This window comes from Callithrix jacchus, chromosome 18, assembly GCF_049354715.1.
Source record: "Callithrix jacchus isolate 240 chromosome 18, calJac240_pri, whole genome shotgun sequence".
NCBI lineage: Eukaryota > Metazoa > Chordata > Mammalia > Primates > Cebidae > Callithrix > Callithrix jacchus.
Genome location: NC_133519.1, coordinates 11,672,137 through 11,685,845, shown reverse-complemented (window position 1 = coordinate 11,685,845; position 13,709 = coordinate 11,672,137). Strand labels below are relative to the sequence as shown.

Genomic DNA, 13,709 nt, shown 5'->3' with positions numbered 1-13,709 from the left:
ACCGAAAATCCTTGGGTACTTTCCCTCTCTAGTTCAAGTCTTCTGTGATCTTTTCAGTGAATTCAGCTTTGTAAGGTGTATGTCCCACTCCAGCCAACCCTATTATCCCCCCAAGAAACAGTGAACACTTGATGATTGCACTGCCCTTTATTCCTAGGATGGAAGGTGTCCGGAATCACATCCCAGGCCCCTGATTCCCATGAGTCAAGGCTTCCTGCCCCTCAAAGTGTTGGAATAAGCATGTTCAGGGAGGCTCACTGGGCAGGTGGCCAACATCCCTTTCAAGGGGATACACCATAAAGATGACATTGTCCCAGGGAGGGAGGGCAGGGTGACCTGGTCTGACCACCTCAAAGCCCATGTAGCTGAAGGCCCGCAGCAGGGCACCTGTGGAAGAATAGAACAAACGATTAGAACGTGCTTTAAAACTCAGTACATACATGTCCCCAGATTTGATTTCTTCCACTAGGGAGTGGCCCTGGGAAGCAGTGTAGTGCAAGCTCATAGGATATGCTGTAGTCTAACAGACTTAAGCTCTAACCCTGGTTTTAACACATGTAGCCCCTCAGAACTTCAGTTTTCCATTTATAAAATTTTCCATTTACAAATATAGAACCGTCCTTCCTCACAGAATTTAAGATTAAATGAGATGTTCATGAAGTGCTTAACACTAGAGATTAGTGAAGTCGATATACTAATACAATGATGGCATAATAAGCTCTGAAATAGTATCTATTACTTATGAATGGTTATTCATCCCTTGTCTTGTGTCCAACAGACTTTGAACTCCTTGAGGCGAGAGGCTATAGTTTCTGTAACATGCTCCTGGCATCTGCTTCAATACGTTCCGTTCCCTTTGCCTTATGTCTGACCCTTTCATGTTGCAGGTGCTCAATGTATTTGAGATCCATTTTGTCTTGCCGACCACATCCCTTGAATGGATTCTTTTTAATTTCAACAGTGCTCCTTTAGTCTGGCCTCTAACACCCCCTGCAGGGGCTTCTTGAGAGTTCAATTGTAACTTAATGGAAAAGAATGCTAGGCACTTTAACTTCCTTTGTGGTGGGTGGGAAGAATCCCTGAAACGCCCAAGGGTGCATATTTAAAGATGAGTGGGGGAAGAGGGTCTCCTATAAAGGAATAGGAGCGATCCAGCTGCCTCAGCTTGAAGAGCAAGGAATAACAGCAGATTCCCCACCTCTGTCATTGCGATCATTCTGGAAGTTCACAAACACTGAGTCCACGTTTGTCTTCTCTTCCACAAACTCCAGCGTTGCGGTCAAACTAAGAGCCACAGAAAAACAGTTAAGGAAATGTTTGGCCAACTCAGAATCCAGAAAGACACCTGCTTGGAGCAGAAAAAAAATCTTATTGGTCATTTTCTACCCTCCACCCACCCAAGCTGGGAATGAAAGTTGCTAAACTAGTTTTGGTAGATTTTTCTCTGAAGCCAAGAGATTGCACACCCCTGATGTAAGCCACAGATAGGATATGGGGAGAAAGGACTACCGAGATGAGCAGCTAGAAAGCACTTCCCGTTATTCAACTATTTCTGGATCTGAGTTCAACTTCCCATGGACTCTTATCCCTTGAACCCCAGATCCTGGCTCAGTTCACAGGCTTATCTGCATGCCAAGTGAATAGATTGCTTATATCCAGTTCCAGAATCAGCCCTATGTACTGTGACACGATAAGATGGGTGAAATCCCCTATCCTTCCCTCCCCATTCTCCCATCCAGGGTCAGTCACCTTTCTCGGTTGCCTTGATTCAAGGCCCGATACGGGATATCCAGGAAGAGTCGATGGTCACAGAGAAGGCCGTGCCAATGAGCAGAGGTCTGGGAAGTGAGGCGGAAGTGAAAGTCTAACTGTACTGGGTCCTGGTGGAGCAGGGGGTCTGTAGCTAGCACCGTCAAGTTTCCAACCTGGAAAAGGAGTAAAAATGCTCATCTACTTTAAATTAGACTTCAGGAAGATTTGGGTGTGTCTGTTGAAGCAAGGTGGGCATTGATGGAGGGAGCCAAGATCTTAAAGATGCAATAATATCCCTTAGTCCTAGGAACGAATAGCCTGTGCCTATTATAGAGTTCTCTATCTCAAACAGTCCAGTTAAGGCAGTATTACTGCCTGCTGACTTCAGGAGTACTGTAACCATTTAGGAACTTAGAAATGTTTACATCAGAGAGCTTAGGATTAAAACAAAGCTTTATAATGTGCTTCCTTTCTCACTGATAATTTCCACTTTTTTCATTATATGGGTTTTCTCTAAAGTCTTCTATTTAAAATGACGTCGTTACAACCAGACTTGTTATTGCAATATGATATGCGGGCAGGTTCTGGATTCCAGGTCCTGCTTAGCGTCTGAACAGCTTTATGTCCCAGAAGTCCCATAGAGTTTGTTCTACCTTTGTCCCCACTCCCTCTTTTCCTGTCCTGATTTTCACTACCACCTGTATGACCTTGATTTACAGCCTGTGGGCCAGAATCCTTGTCCGTATAACAAACAGCTTTTACACATGCATTCCAAGGTCCCATCTACCTCTGTCTATAATTCATCTTTCAACTTGCTGATGTCCCTCTGCAAGGTATTACAGCAAGCAAAAGGCTGCCCTGTCACAGCACCAGTTCACAGTCCACTTACCGAATACAGTTCTTTAAGCTGGTTGTGGTTACTCTGCTCGGTGCTTCTGCCCACCTGGAGGCCTACTGGGGACTCAGGAGCACTGGAGGCAGGAACGGGGCTTGAGTGTCAGGTCCTCCTCTTCCTTATAAGTGATGCTGGTTGGGAAAGAGACCCAAATGAGTTTATGTTGGAATGGAGGTGGGAAGACATAACTTCTAGATACACAGGACCAGGCTCTAGTACGACCTTCTGTATTTTCTGTTGTCCAGCCTGTTTCTATGTTCTGGGCCAACTGGATGGAAAAACTATAAAGGTTTCATGCCAGCTTTCCACCCGCTATTCCGCTGTTATTTCTTGCCATTTGGGAAATTCTTTCAAATTCTTTTACTTTTTCCTTACATTTTATATAATCAACTACAAATAGAGATGAAAACAAGTACCTTTTATAACAACAAGGCAGCATCTTCTCCCGGAGGGTGATCCGGTACTTGTAACAGTAAAGGTAATAGGCGTATGGTGACCAGATTGGGTAGAGGCAGTTTCGTGTTTTTCCCCTCTTGATATAAGAAAGGGAGTAGACGGAGGGGCGACACCTGTTACGAGGCAGTTTTTCAGTTCAATGCCTCCCTGTGGCAAAGTGAGGTTCAGAGGTGGGTGACAGAGATTTAGGCAGCCTGGTGTCATTGTGACCCCGCTGGCACTATGACATGGACAGAGGGTCAGCCCTTATGTCACCTCAGGACTCCACTGCTGCTCTTGTACCCTATCTTAATCTTTTATTCAACTAGCATGCACATTATGGCTGTATGAATAAAAAATAGGACTTGAAGACTTCTATACTGGTTGGCAAACAGCCCTGCCTGAGCACTTGTGCCTACCCAGCCTGCTCCTCTGGGGACACTCCCCTTCCCCTAAAATCCAGCAACTAAAGAATTGGTATCTGACGCTGCAGGAGTCGTCCAAGGCTCTGATCCAGTGGTGACCTGATTAGTTGGTTCCCAGCTCCTACCATTTGAGTATTTTTATTACCATTCCTGTCCTTAATAACCCAGGGTTGCTACAGATTGTTGAACCCTTGTAGGATAAGAATTCCAAACTAAATGCCTTCAGGAACCTAAACAGTCTATGGAAATTAGTGGAGTTGCAATGTGAGGCTGTAGCAAAATGGGAAAGCTCACACCTTGTCTCAAAGAAGTCCAGACAACACAGTTCCATCCAGTTCTATGCAGGAATGCAGAATGTATGGTGCTGTATTGGATTGTTCAACAGAATCTGGAAAGACAATTTTGTAGTAAATGCAACTTTTAAAAATGTCAACTACTAGAAAAATTGTTGATAAAAACTAAGGAAAATTTGGTTCTGGGGCTGCCAGTTTGAGACATTTGCATATTTATCGATTCAGCAAATATTTATTGAGGGTCTGTGAGCCAGACACTATTCTAGGTGCTTGAGATACATCAATGAACAAAACAAATCCCTGCCCTATGGGACAAGTCTTCTAAAAGAGGACAAACAGAAAATAAACAGTAAATTATTTAGTGTGTTAGAAGGTAACTGCTGTGGGGTGGGCGGAACAGAGCAAGATAAAGGAAGATCAGCAGTGTGAAGGGGATGGGTAGGGTTACAGTAACAAATAGGATGATCCCCCACTGAAAAAAAAGTGGCATTTAATTAAACACTTGGAGGGTATGAAGTTGTTAACCAAGCAAGCGTCTGAGGATAACAGCATCCAATGCGAAAGCAGCTAATGGAGAAGTCCGGAGCACGAAATGTGCCTGGTGTTTTCAAGAAACAAGGAGGGCCACTGTGAGTGAAGCAGTGTAAACTATAGAGAAGGAGCTAATGGGGTCAGATTGCATATGGCCTTATAGATCTTTTTGATGGCCTTTTTCTTTTACCCTGAGTAAAGGAAGTCATTATAAGGTTTTGGGTGGCAGAATGACATGATCTGACTGAGGCTTTAAAAAGGTCATTCTGGCTGCTATAAATAAGCCATAGAGTTAAGGGAGATCTTTTAGGGGACAATTGCAGTAATCCAGGAGAAAGTGGTGTCTTATTCCAGGGTAGAGCATTGGTGATGGTGACAAGTGGTTGGATTCTGGACATACACTTGCTCCTTGACTTACAGTAGGTTATGGCCTGATAAACCCATCATATGTTGAAAGTATCATAAGTTGAAAATGCATATAATACACCTACCAAACTGTTAAATGTGCGCTCTGAATGAAGACACCACCTCTGAACAGGCTTTCTGTGAGCAACATTGCTGTTTATTCACCAAGGTGCAGGTGGGCTGAATCTGAAAAGAGAGCACAGGGCGGTGGGATGAGTTGGTTTTATAGGTTTGAGGTAAGCAGTGGAAAGTTATAAAGTTACAGTTCAGGGCAGTTGTCACAAGCTGGGAGGGGGTCGTAGGGTCTGGAGTCATGAGGTTGACCAAGGTCGGTTATAAAGTCCAGTTGCCTTCTCAGTTGAGGCGGGAATAAGGAACAATAGAAGAATGTCTCAAAGTTAATTAGGCACCACAGGGGTTGATCATTTCTTCTCCTTTTGTGGTTTTCCAGTTACTTCAGACTTTCTAGTTCCAGGAACTCATCTGGAGTGTATGTGCAGGTCACAGAGGTTACCATGCTGTCTGTGGCACAGTCAGTCGGCCTGAAAGACCTTATGCAAACACCATAGCTTAGCCTAGTCAACCTTAAACATGCTCAGACAACTTAGCTGACAGGGGGTAAAATCATCTAACACAAAGCCTATTTTATAATAAAGTATTGAGGCTGGGCGCGGTGGCTCACACCTGTAATCCCAGCACTTTGGGAGGCTGAGGCGGGTGGATCACGAGGTCAGGAGATTGAGACCATCCTGGTCAACATGGTGAAACCCCGTCTCTACTAAAAAAAGAAAAAAAAAAAAAAAAAAAAATTAGCTGGGCATGGTGGCGCGTGCCTGTAATTCCAGCTACTCAGGAGGCTGAGGCAGGAGAATTGCCTGAATCCAGGAGGCGGAGGTTGAGGTGAGCCGAGATCGCGCCATTGCACTCCAGCCTGGGTAACGAGCCAAACTCCATCTCAAAAAAAAAAAATATTGAGTATTTCGTGTCACTTATTGATGTCCTACTAAATGTACATGACTTTCACACCATCACAAACTCAAAAACTGTAAATCCAATCAGGGACTATCTGTAGTTTAAAGGTAAATAGAACCACAGGATTTCCTGATGGAGTATGAGAGAAAAGAGTTAAGGTCAGTCCAAGAATGGAAACAATGGAGTTTCTATCAGCTGAGACGACAAAGGCTGCAGATAACGGCAGTTTTTGGGGAGGGGGCATAAATAAATGAGTTAAGTTTGGGACGTGTTAACTGAGGTGTCCTTTAGACACATAAGAGGAAAATGACAAGCATTTGAATACTTGAGTTTGGGAGATGTCTAGGATAGAACTAGAAATTTGGGAGTCATTGGCATATAAATGGTATTGTAACCACGAGACTGGATGAGATCAACAGCGAATATATACTGAGAAGGGTAAGGGTCCGTCCAAAAACGGTCCCGGGGCGGGGGGCGGTGGGGGGCGCATTCTAAGAAGCCGGGAGAAAAGGAGAAATCGGCAAAGGACATTGAAGAAGACCGGTGTCCTGGAGGCCAAGTAAAGAGTATTTAGGAGGAAGGAGGCCTGGTCAGAATGTTTAAGACGAGTCTTTCCATATTGTCTGCCAAATGGGCCGCCTTTCATCCAGTTTTTATGGTCTTCTGTCCATTACTGAGACCCTTCCCGGAGGGTACTGTCGGGTCCCTACCATAGTTGCGTTTTTTTATGGCTTACATAGCTTGTGATTTCGAATTCTCCTTTTTTAGCTTAAATATTGCTGTGTAATGATTAAGGGTTAGGGCTCTTCCTGGAGCTGGCACAGTTTTCCAAGGAATCCCATCCTTGACACTTTTAGGTAGATTTGAAGCAAAAAGTGAGAGCGTCATTCTCCCATCATTATCCTGTCGTCACAGAACGTCAGAAATGTCTCAGACAGCAGCTAGAGCTAAAGCGAAGCCCACACTATAAAGAGGAAAAGCGTCTTTTCTGGCGTCAGTCCACCTAACACTCATTCATCAGGCCCCGCCCGCTCCCCATCCCCCGTCTCGGGACAGACCAAAGCCGCGCCGGCGCGCCGCAGACAGCCCTGGCGGGGCCTTTCCTACCTCCTGACGCCGGGGTCCTCCCTCACGTTTCTTTCTGTGCCTGCGAACATGGCGGCACCCATTGTCACGGCCCCGGGCGGAGCTCTGCTGCGGGCGGGCGCAGAGCGGCTGCTGCGGGGAGGCCTCCGGGAGCTACTGCGGCCGCGACATGAAGGGGACACCCCTGGCCTGGAGCGCGACTTCAGCCTCTCTCAAAATCGGGTAAGGGCTATCTGCGGTAGGAGGTAGATATGATCGAGTATGGTTTGGGGGGGTGCATTGCCACCTGGAGGTCCCGACGTGGGGGTGGCGGGCTTTCCTTGAGGGGCTGGTGGCAGTGGTGGAGGGAGAGGGTGTTCCTTGTGGCGGCTAGTACACCGTCGCTTTCCTGGCCACCAGGACACGGTCATCGTGGAGCGCTGGTGGAAGGTACCGCTGGCCGGGGAGGGCCGGAAGCCGCGCCTGCACCGGCGACACCGAGTCTATAAGCTGGTGGAGGACACTAAGCATCGTCCCAAAGAAAACCTGGAGCTCATCCTCACGCAGTCCGTGGAGAGTAAGGCCCGGGCCGAGGCGCTTCCTCTCAAGCTGGTCGGGTTTGGCATCAGCTTTTTCCTGCCCATTCCCCTAAACTATTTGCCTTGCTTTTTCTTTGTGGAAATAATCAGCTTTATATGTGAGAAGAGGAAGCCATAAAAAACTGTGATTGTGACATTGGCCTCCAGCATCGAAAATTAAAACATAAAGGCGGCCGGGCGCGGTGGCTCAAGCCTGTGATCCCAGCACTTTGGGAGGCCGAGGCGGGTGGATCACGAGGTCAAGAGATCGAGACCATCCTGGTCAAAATGGTGAAACCCCGTCTCTACTAAAAATACAAAAAATTAGCTGGGCATGGTGGTGCATGCCTGTAATCCCAGATACTCAGGAGGCTGAGGCAGGAGAATTGCCTGAACCCAGGAGGCGGAGGTTGCGGTGAGCCGAGATCGCGCCATTGCACTCCAGAGCGAAACTCCGTCTCAAAAAAAAAACATAAAGGCAGCAACCTCATTAAGTGTGTGAGGAGAAGGGCCTGACAATTTGTGCCACAGTTACTGAAATCCTCTCATGGGACAACTCCTCCCTCTATACAGGGGATCTTAAATTTATACATCAAGTCCTAAATAAACTGATTAGTAGTGTCTTAAATCTTGTTTCTAGTGAATATGAATTAGCATTTCTTTTAGGAAAAATAAGCACTGTGAGAAAGCAAGAGGTGCTTCTCTCTTTTATCATCTTTTCTTTAGGGACTCCCAGATAGTTCTGATCCCCTGTCTCTGTTCTCACTGACAGATCTTGGAGTCCGGGGTGACCTGGTCTCAGTGAAGAAATATTTTGGCCGGAATCGACTCCTTCCTCAGGGACTGGCTGTATACGCATCTCCTGAAAACAAGCAGCTGTTTGAAGAGGAGAAATCGGTGAGCTCAAAGGAAGGACAGGGAGACTTGGAGAAATAAAACTTCTTTTCTCTCACAGCTTCCTTCCCTTTGATATTTAACTTGAAAATGAAATAGGAATTAGAAGAACAGGAATCCAGAAGCCCAGCCAATGCCCAGCATAGGAATAGTTTGATACTATTTAACATGGGCTCATTTTTCTTTTACTGCTTTTCATCTTTAACTTTCTTTTCTAGCTGAGACAAGAAGGAAAATTAGAGAAGATCCAGACCAAGGCAGGTGAGGCGGTGAGTAGAAACGTAAAAAGTATTTATTGGTCACTTTCAAGATTTATCAACCTCACCCTGGGAGTCTTCCTGATTCCCTTGAGGTCTCCCGATTGCAGACACAAGAGTGGGAGAAAGGGGAAGTGTTGTGGCTGCCCCGTAAAACCGGGTATGGAAACCTCTTGGGAGATCCCTGATGCGTTGGGTGAAGTGCCCTGGAGTACCGCGGGAAATCCCAATCTGGGCATCAGGGAACCCACGGCATAGTCTGAGATAAGGGCTCTGCCTTCAAAGATATTAACATACAAGTTGGAGAGAACACAGACACATGAAAAGATAATCAGTACAGGCGCCCACCACCATGCCCACATAATTTTTGTACTTTTGGTAGAGAAGGGGTTTTGCCATTTGGCCAGACTGGTCTCAAATTCCTGGGTTGAATTGATCCACTCGCCTTGGCCTCCCAAAGTGCTGGGATTGCAGGCATGAGCCACTGTGCTCCGCTCCCATACCTTGTGACTCTTGCTGACGTATTTCCTCTCCTTTGACTCTAACTCATAATTCCTTTCAGACAGTGAAATTTCTTAAAAGCTGTCACCTGGAGGTAGGGATGAAGAACAATGTCAAATGGGAACTGAACCCTGAAATTGTTGCCCGCCACTTCTTCAAGAATGTGAGTGTCCCCAGAAACCACTCTACCCCCGAGGTAGAAGCTACCTCTGGGAAGGAGGCCCAGGATTGATACCTTTGTTAGGAAATGGTGGTGTGGTTAGGGAAAGTATTCTTGGTTAATTTGCAGGAGTATGGGAGGGCAATGGTTAAGGACTAAGGGTTTCACATAGACTTTGAAGACTGGTAGGAGAAGGTGGTGGTTTCCAATTATTTCCTGACTACCTAGGGAAATGCTGGGGATTTGTGACTCACTGGAGAATTGTTACTTTTGTGGATGAAGTGGTTTTGGCTTCAAGGCCTGTTTCTCTTTGTAAATCCACCTCCCTAAGAGATCAGAACTGCATTTCTCTACTACCATCTATGAACGTCTATACCCTCCTCTCCCATGGAATCAGCCAGAGTAGACACCCCAGTTTTATTTGTCTGTACAGGAAATTCTGTAACCCTCTTGCCGAGTTTACCTAGAGTGGCAGCCATGAAAACAGAGTCCTTTTGAACTGAGAATTGTTGTTGTTTGCAGCTGGGTGTTGTGGTCGCCCCACATACATTAAAGTTACCAGAAGAGCCTATCACACGGTGGGGCGAGTACTGGTGTGAGGTGACGGTGAGTGTTTTGTATGCTTTCTTTTATTTCTTTTGCCCCCCCCCCCTTTTTCCTTTTTTCCTTTTTCTTTCCCATGACAGGGTTTTGCTTTATTGCCCAGGCTGGATTCAAACTCCTGGGTTCAAGTGATTCTCCCATCTGTGCCTCCCAAGTAACTGGGACTACAGGTGTTAGCCACCGCACCTAGCTCTCCTTTTTCTGACTGGGAGAAGAGTCAGGGTGAAAAGCTGGGATTAGGTGGTGTTAAATTTTCCCTACCTGATTGATCTCTAAGAATCCCAATTGTTTTGTATACAGGTAAATGGGCTTGATACTGTGAGAGTGCCTATGTCTGTGGTGAACTTTGAGAGGCCCAAGACCAAAAGATACAAGTACTGGTTAGCCCAGCAAGCTGCCAAGGGCATGACCCCCACTGGCCCCCAGAAGATCTAAACCTACTTTTCCTCCAAGGCGGCAAAGCAGAATCAGGAGCGGTGGCACAGAAATGGGCAAGCACCCTGATCTCACTCCAGCTCTGACCAAATACAGAATTTTAGAGAACACCTGAAGACAGCAGACCACACTGCGTACATATGTTGAATTCTTCATTTTGCCATCCCTAACTGTCATCACTGGGGCAGTCTGGTTCCAGAAGTCCCAGGCTGTAGACTGGAGAAGCTGCGTACAATAGACCAAAACCGTCCAGATCCCGTTTAGCTTCTTCCTCCAGTGGAGTTTATTGGGACAAACAGAAGAGCCAGCCATTGTCTCCAGTACTTGCCTCATTCTCATGATCCAAACTGAACATTTCTATCCCAAGCAGAAATAAAGAGATTATGTCCTTTTTAGGTGTTGTTTACTGGTGTTGGACGGAACAGGACATCCGAGTGAGATGTTTCCTTGGGCCACAGAAGTTTGCTGCCAAAAAGTAGAGAAGAGAATATCTTAGGCTGCATCCCACAGTTACTGTGGTTGAACAAATTGTGCTGAACAAGTTGATGTGTTTGGTCTTAACACTTACTCTTCTTAGATATATTAATGTAGTCATCAGTATGAATAAGCACAATGGATGCTACTTCTCCAAGATCTGAATAAGGCCTAAGGGTAATTGTTGGAAAGCTGGGATGAAAGACGCTTAAAAAGGGAATTTGGCCAGGCTCGGTGGCTCACGCCTATAATCCCAGCACTTTGGGAGGCCGAGGCAGGTGGATCACAAGATCAAGAGATCAAGTCCATCCTGGTCAAAAAGGTGAAACCCCGTCTCTACTAAAAATACAAAAATTAGCTGGGCATGGTGGTGTGCGCCTGTAGTCCCAGCTACTCAGGAGGCTGAGGCAAGAGAATCGCTTGAACCCAGAAGGCGGAGGTTGCCGTGAGCCGAGATCGCGCCATTGCATCCAGTCTGGGTAAACAACAGCGAAACTCCATCTCAAAAAAAAAAAAAAAAAGGAACTTTGTTCCTTGAACCAGCTCCTAAAATTCTGAAAAATAAGATACCTTAATTTCCTAGACCAAGATTAAGATGTGGAGCTAGTCATAAGGTAACTCTGGAATGGATGTCTTGATGGGAGATAAGGGAAGTAGACAATTTTTTGTAAGTTCAGAGTTTCATTAGTAGAAAAAAGAACCCATTTACAGGTGGATGATGCCAGGGTCACTCAAATGCAGTGTGAGGTCATGCAGTTTCGGGGGGTAACGGTGGGACCACTGACTCCTGCTCTCCATACCAGACATTGGTTTCTATCCTGTTTGAGCTCACCTACCACTCTGAATCAGCGTCCCATCTCTGCTAATGAGACGTCTGTCATCAGTAGTGGCACTGACAACTGTAGCCAACTTCATCCTTGATGGAGCTCTGTAACTCAAGTCTGGCACGGGCACTATCTGAAATTTAGCATTTCTTCCCCTCCCCCCCCTTTTTTTGGAAGGGGAAAATAACATTATTTTGGCCCTGTCCGAGGACACAGCAACATTATTTCATGTTAGGGAGGAGGCAGGCATCCAGGCTCAGAACAGGAATTGCTTCTTGGTGGCTCTGGGGACCTTGAGCATGTTCAAGTGTACCATCTTGCTCACGCTGGTGCTTACCGAACCATGATGATGTGCTGATCTGGACATCCCTGAAGAAAGGGTGCATGAACATGTTCTTGGGGTACTTCTCGAATAAACTATACTTCCAGACAGAATGGAAATAGTCTTGGTGGATGACATTGATCTTTCGCATCTTTATCTTGGTCACCATGCCAGACAGGATCCACCCTCGGACACATCACCCATGAAGGGGCAATCAGTGTGAATATAGGTACCCTCAATGGCCTATTTGGGCATCTTGAAGCCCAAACTGATCTTTTTTTTTTTTTTTGAGATGGAATTTCACTCTTGTTGCCCAGGCTGGAGTGCAGTGGCATGATCTCTGTCTCACTGCAGCCTCTGTCTCCCAGCCTCCACCAGGAGTTCGCTGGTATCAAACTCCTAACTTAGGTGATCCACCCACCTTGGCCTCCCAAAGTGCTAGGACTACAGGTGAGAGCCACCGTGCCTGGCCCCAGACTGATCTTATACGTAAGTCCTATAGGAACTTCATTGCCAGTGTCTCCCGGCAGGATCCTCTTGTGAACGATGGTCAGCTGCTTTTGGTAGGCGCACACAGTCTTGGATTTAAGAGAATAACTTCTTGAAAGGTTTGAGCCTCCATTAACTTGCGAGACCCCAGCATTTAGGAAGTGCTAATCTAAATTGGGGCAGATGCATACATTTTTGCACCCCACTTATTCCCTAGTGAGTTGGGGACACCCAGAATTAACCCCCAAACTGAAGCACAGAGTTCTGCTGTCCTGAACACGCCCTTGAGGTCTGGGGAGGACCTGAAGCCTTGGCATGAGCCCCAAGCCCACTGAAATTTGCCATTTCAATGATCCTCATTCCTACTGTCCTCAAAATGATAGGCTCATTACACAGCATCTCTCAACATGAAGCTCTCTGAAGTTGAGCAACAAGCACACATTTCACACAGCTACCTGAAAAAGCATTTAAATACCTCCCATAGGTTGAGTTCTTGGCAAAAACACTGAGTTGGAGATGCACGTGCAGGAAGTTTATTGCAAGGAATTATCTGCATCAACACCTGCTGGGGAGTAAAGGCAGTAAAACTGGGTAGAGGAAGAAATTGAGCTGATGGAGTCTTAACGCCTCAGCCAATCAGGAGCCCAAAGTAGGATGGCAGCAGGATGCCCCAGTAGGGCAAGTGGGCTGGGCCTATATCTCCCCACCTGACCAGGAAAGGAGTATGATTTTGGGTGAGTGGCTGACTTCAGCCAAAGGCAGTCCCCGGATGGGGCACGGGTGACACCTGTGCTGTCAGCATTCTCCGCAGCTTCAATCCTGAAGGGGAAAATATGGGCCGCATACCACAGTCAACATTACAGTCCCCCCCCACCCCACCCCGCACTGCTCAGATTGACTTGTTTCATTAGTTCTGGAACGGTTTCTTCAGGATTCTGATGGATCTCTTTATGGGGAAGCTCAAAAGAGGAAGGTTTGGGACAGACCACAGCCTCTGCTGCTGTGGCTTGAGTTTGCAACTGGCATTCACCTCCCCCCTCTACTACGCATTGTTGATCTTTCCCCAACCCCCTCAGACTTACACTTCCGGTTCATGTGGGTTACCAGATGACGTACCTGGCCATCATGCCCTTCTCAGGCCATGACTGCACTTCTTCATTTATCATCAAACTTGAGTAAGGAGAGGCCGGATGTGGTGGCTCACACCTGTAATCCTAGCACTTTGGGAGGCCAAGGTGGGTGGATTACCTGAGATCAGCAATTCAAGACCAGCCTAGCCATCATGGTGAAACCCCATCTTGTTAAAAAAAATAATAATCATATATATATATATATATATATATGAAAGGAAAAAAAATAATAAAATTGGGTAAGGAGAAGCTCCAGGCACAGCCTGTGG

At 46.4% G+C, this 13,709-nt stretch overlaps 2 protein-coding genes and 1 long non-coding RNA gene across 3 annotated transcripts; 1 reads left to right on the top strand and 2 right to left on the bottom strand.

The window, feature by feature from the left end:
* Window positions 1-135: 135 nt before the first annotated feature.
* Window positions 136-3,293, bottom strand: OAZ3 (ornithine decarboxylase antizyme 3). Its single transcript, NM_001290218.1, is given in 5 exon segments — window positions 136-387; window positions 1,199-1,284; window positions 1,750-1,925; window positions 2,642-2,778; window positions 3,064-3,293. Coding segments are annotated over 5 exon segments (708 nt in total). The 5' UTR covers window positions 3,231-3,293; the 3' UTR covers window positions 136-244.
* Window positions 3,294-3,763: 470 nt separating this feature from the next.
* Window positions 3,764-6,887, bottom strand: LOC144580215 (uncharacterized). Its single transcript, XR_013529358.1, has 3 exons — window positions 6,816-6,887; window positions 4,823-4,922; window positions 3,764-3,895 (listed from the first exon to the last, which is right to left on the bottom strand). It is a non-coding gene; the product is annotated as an uncharacterized LOC144580215 (long non-coding RNA).
* On the top strand, window positions 6,840-10,592 carry MRPL9 (mitochondrial ribosomal protein L9). Its single transcript, XM_002759942.7, has 7 exons — window positions 6,840-7,016; window positions 7,194-7,350; window positions 8,124-8,248; window positions 8,464-8,514; window positions 9,065-9,166; window positions 9,686-9,769; window positions 10,067-10,592. Exons 1-7 carry the CDS (start codon window positions 6,864-6,866, stop codon window positions 10,199-10,201), a joined length of 807 nt encoding a protein of 268 aa, XP_002759988.2. The 5' UTR covers window positions 6,840-6,863; the 3' UTR covers window positions 10,202-10,592.
* The last annotated feature ends 3,117 nt before the right edge of the window (window positions 10,593-13,709 follow it).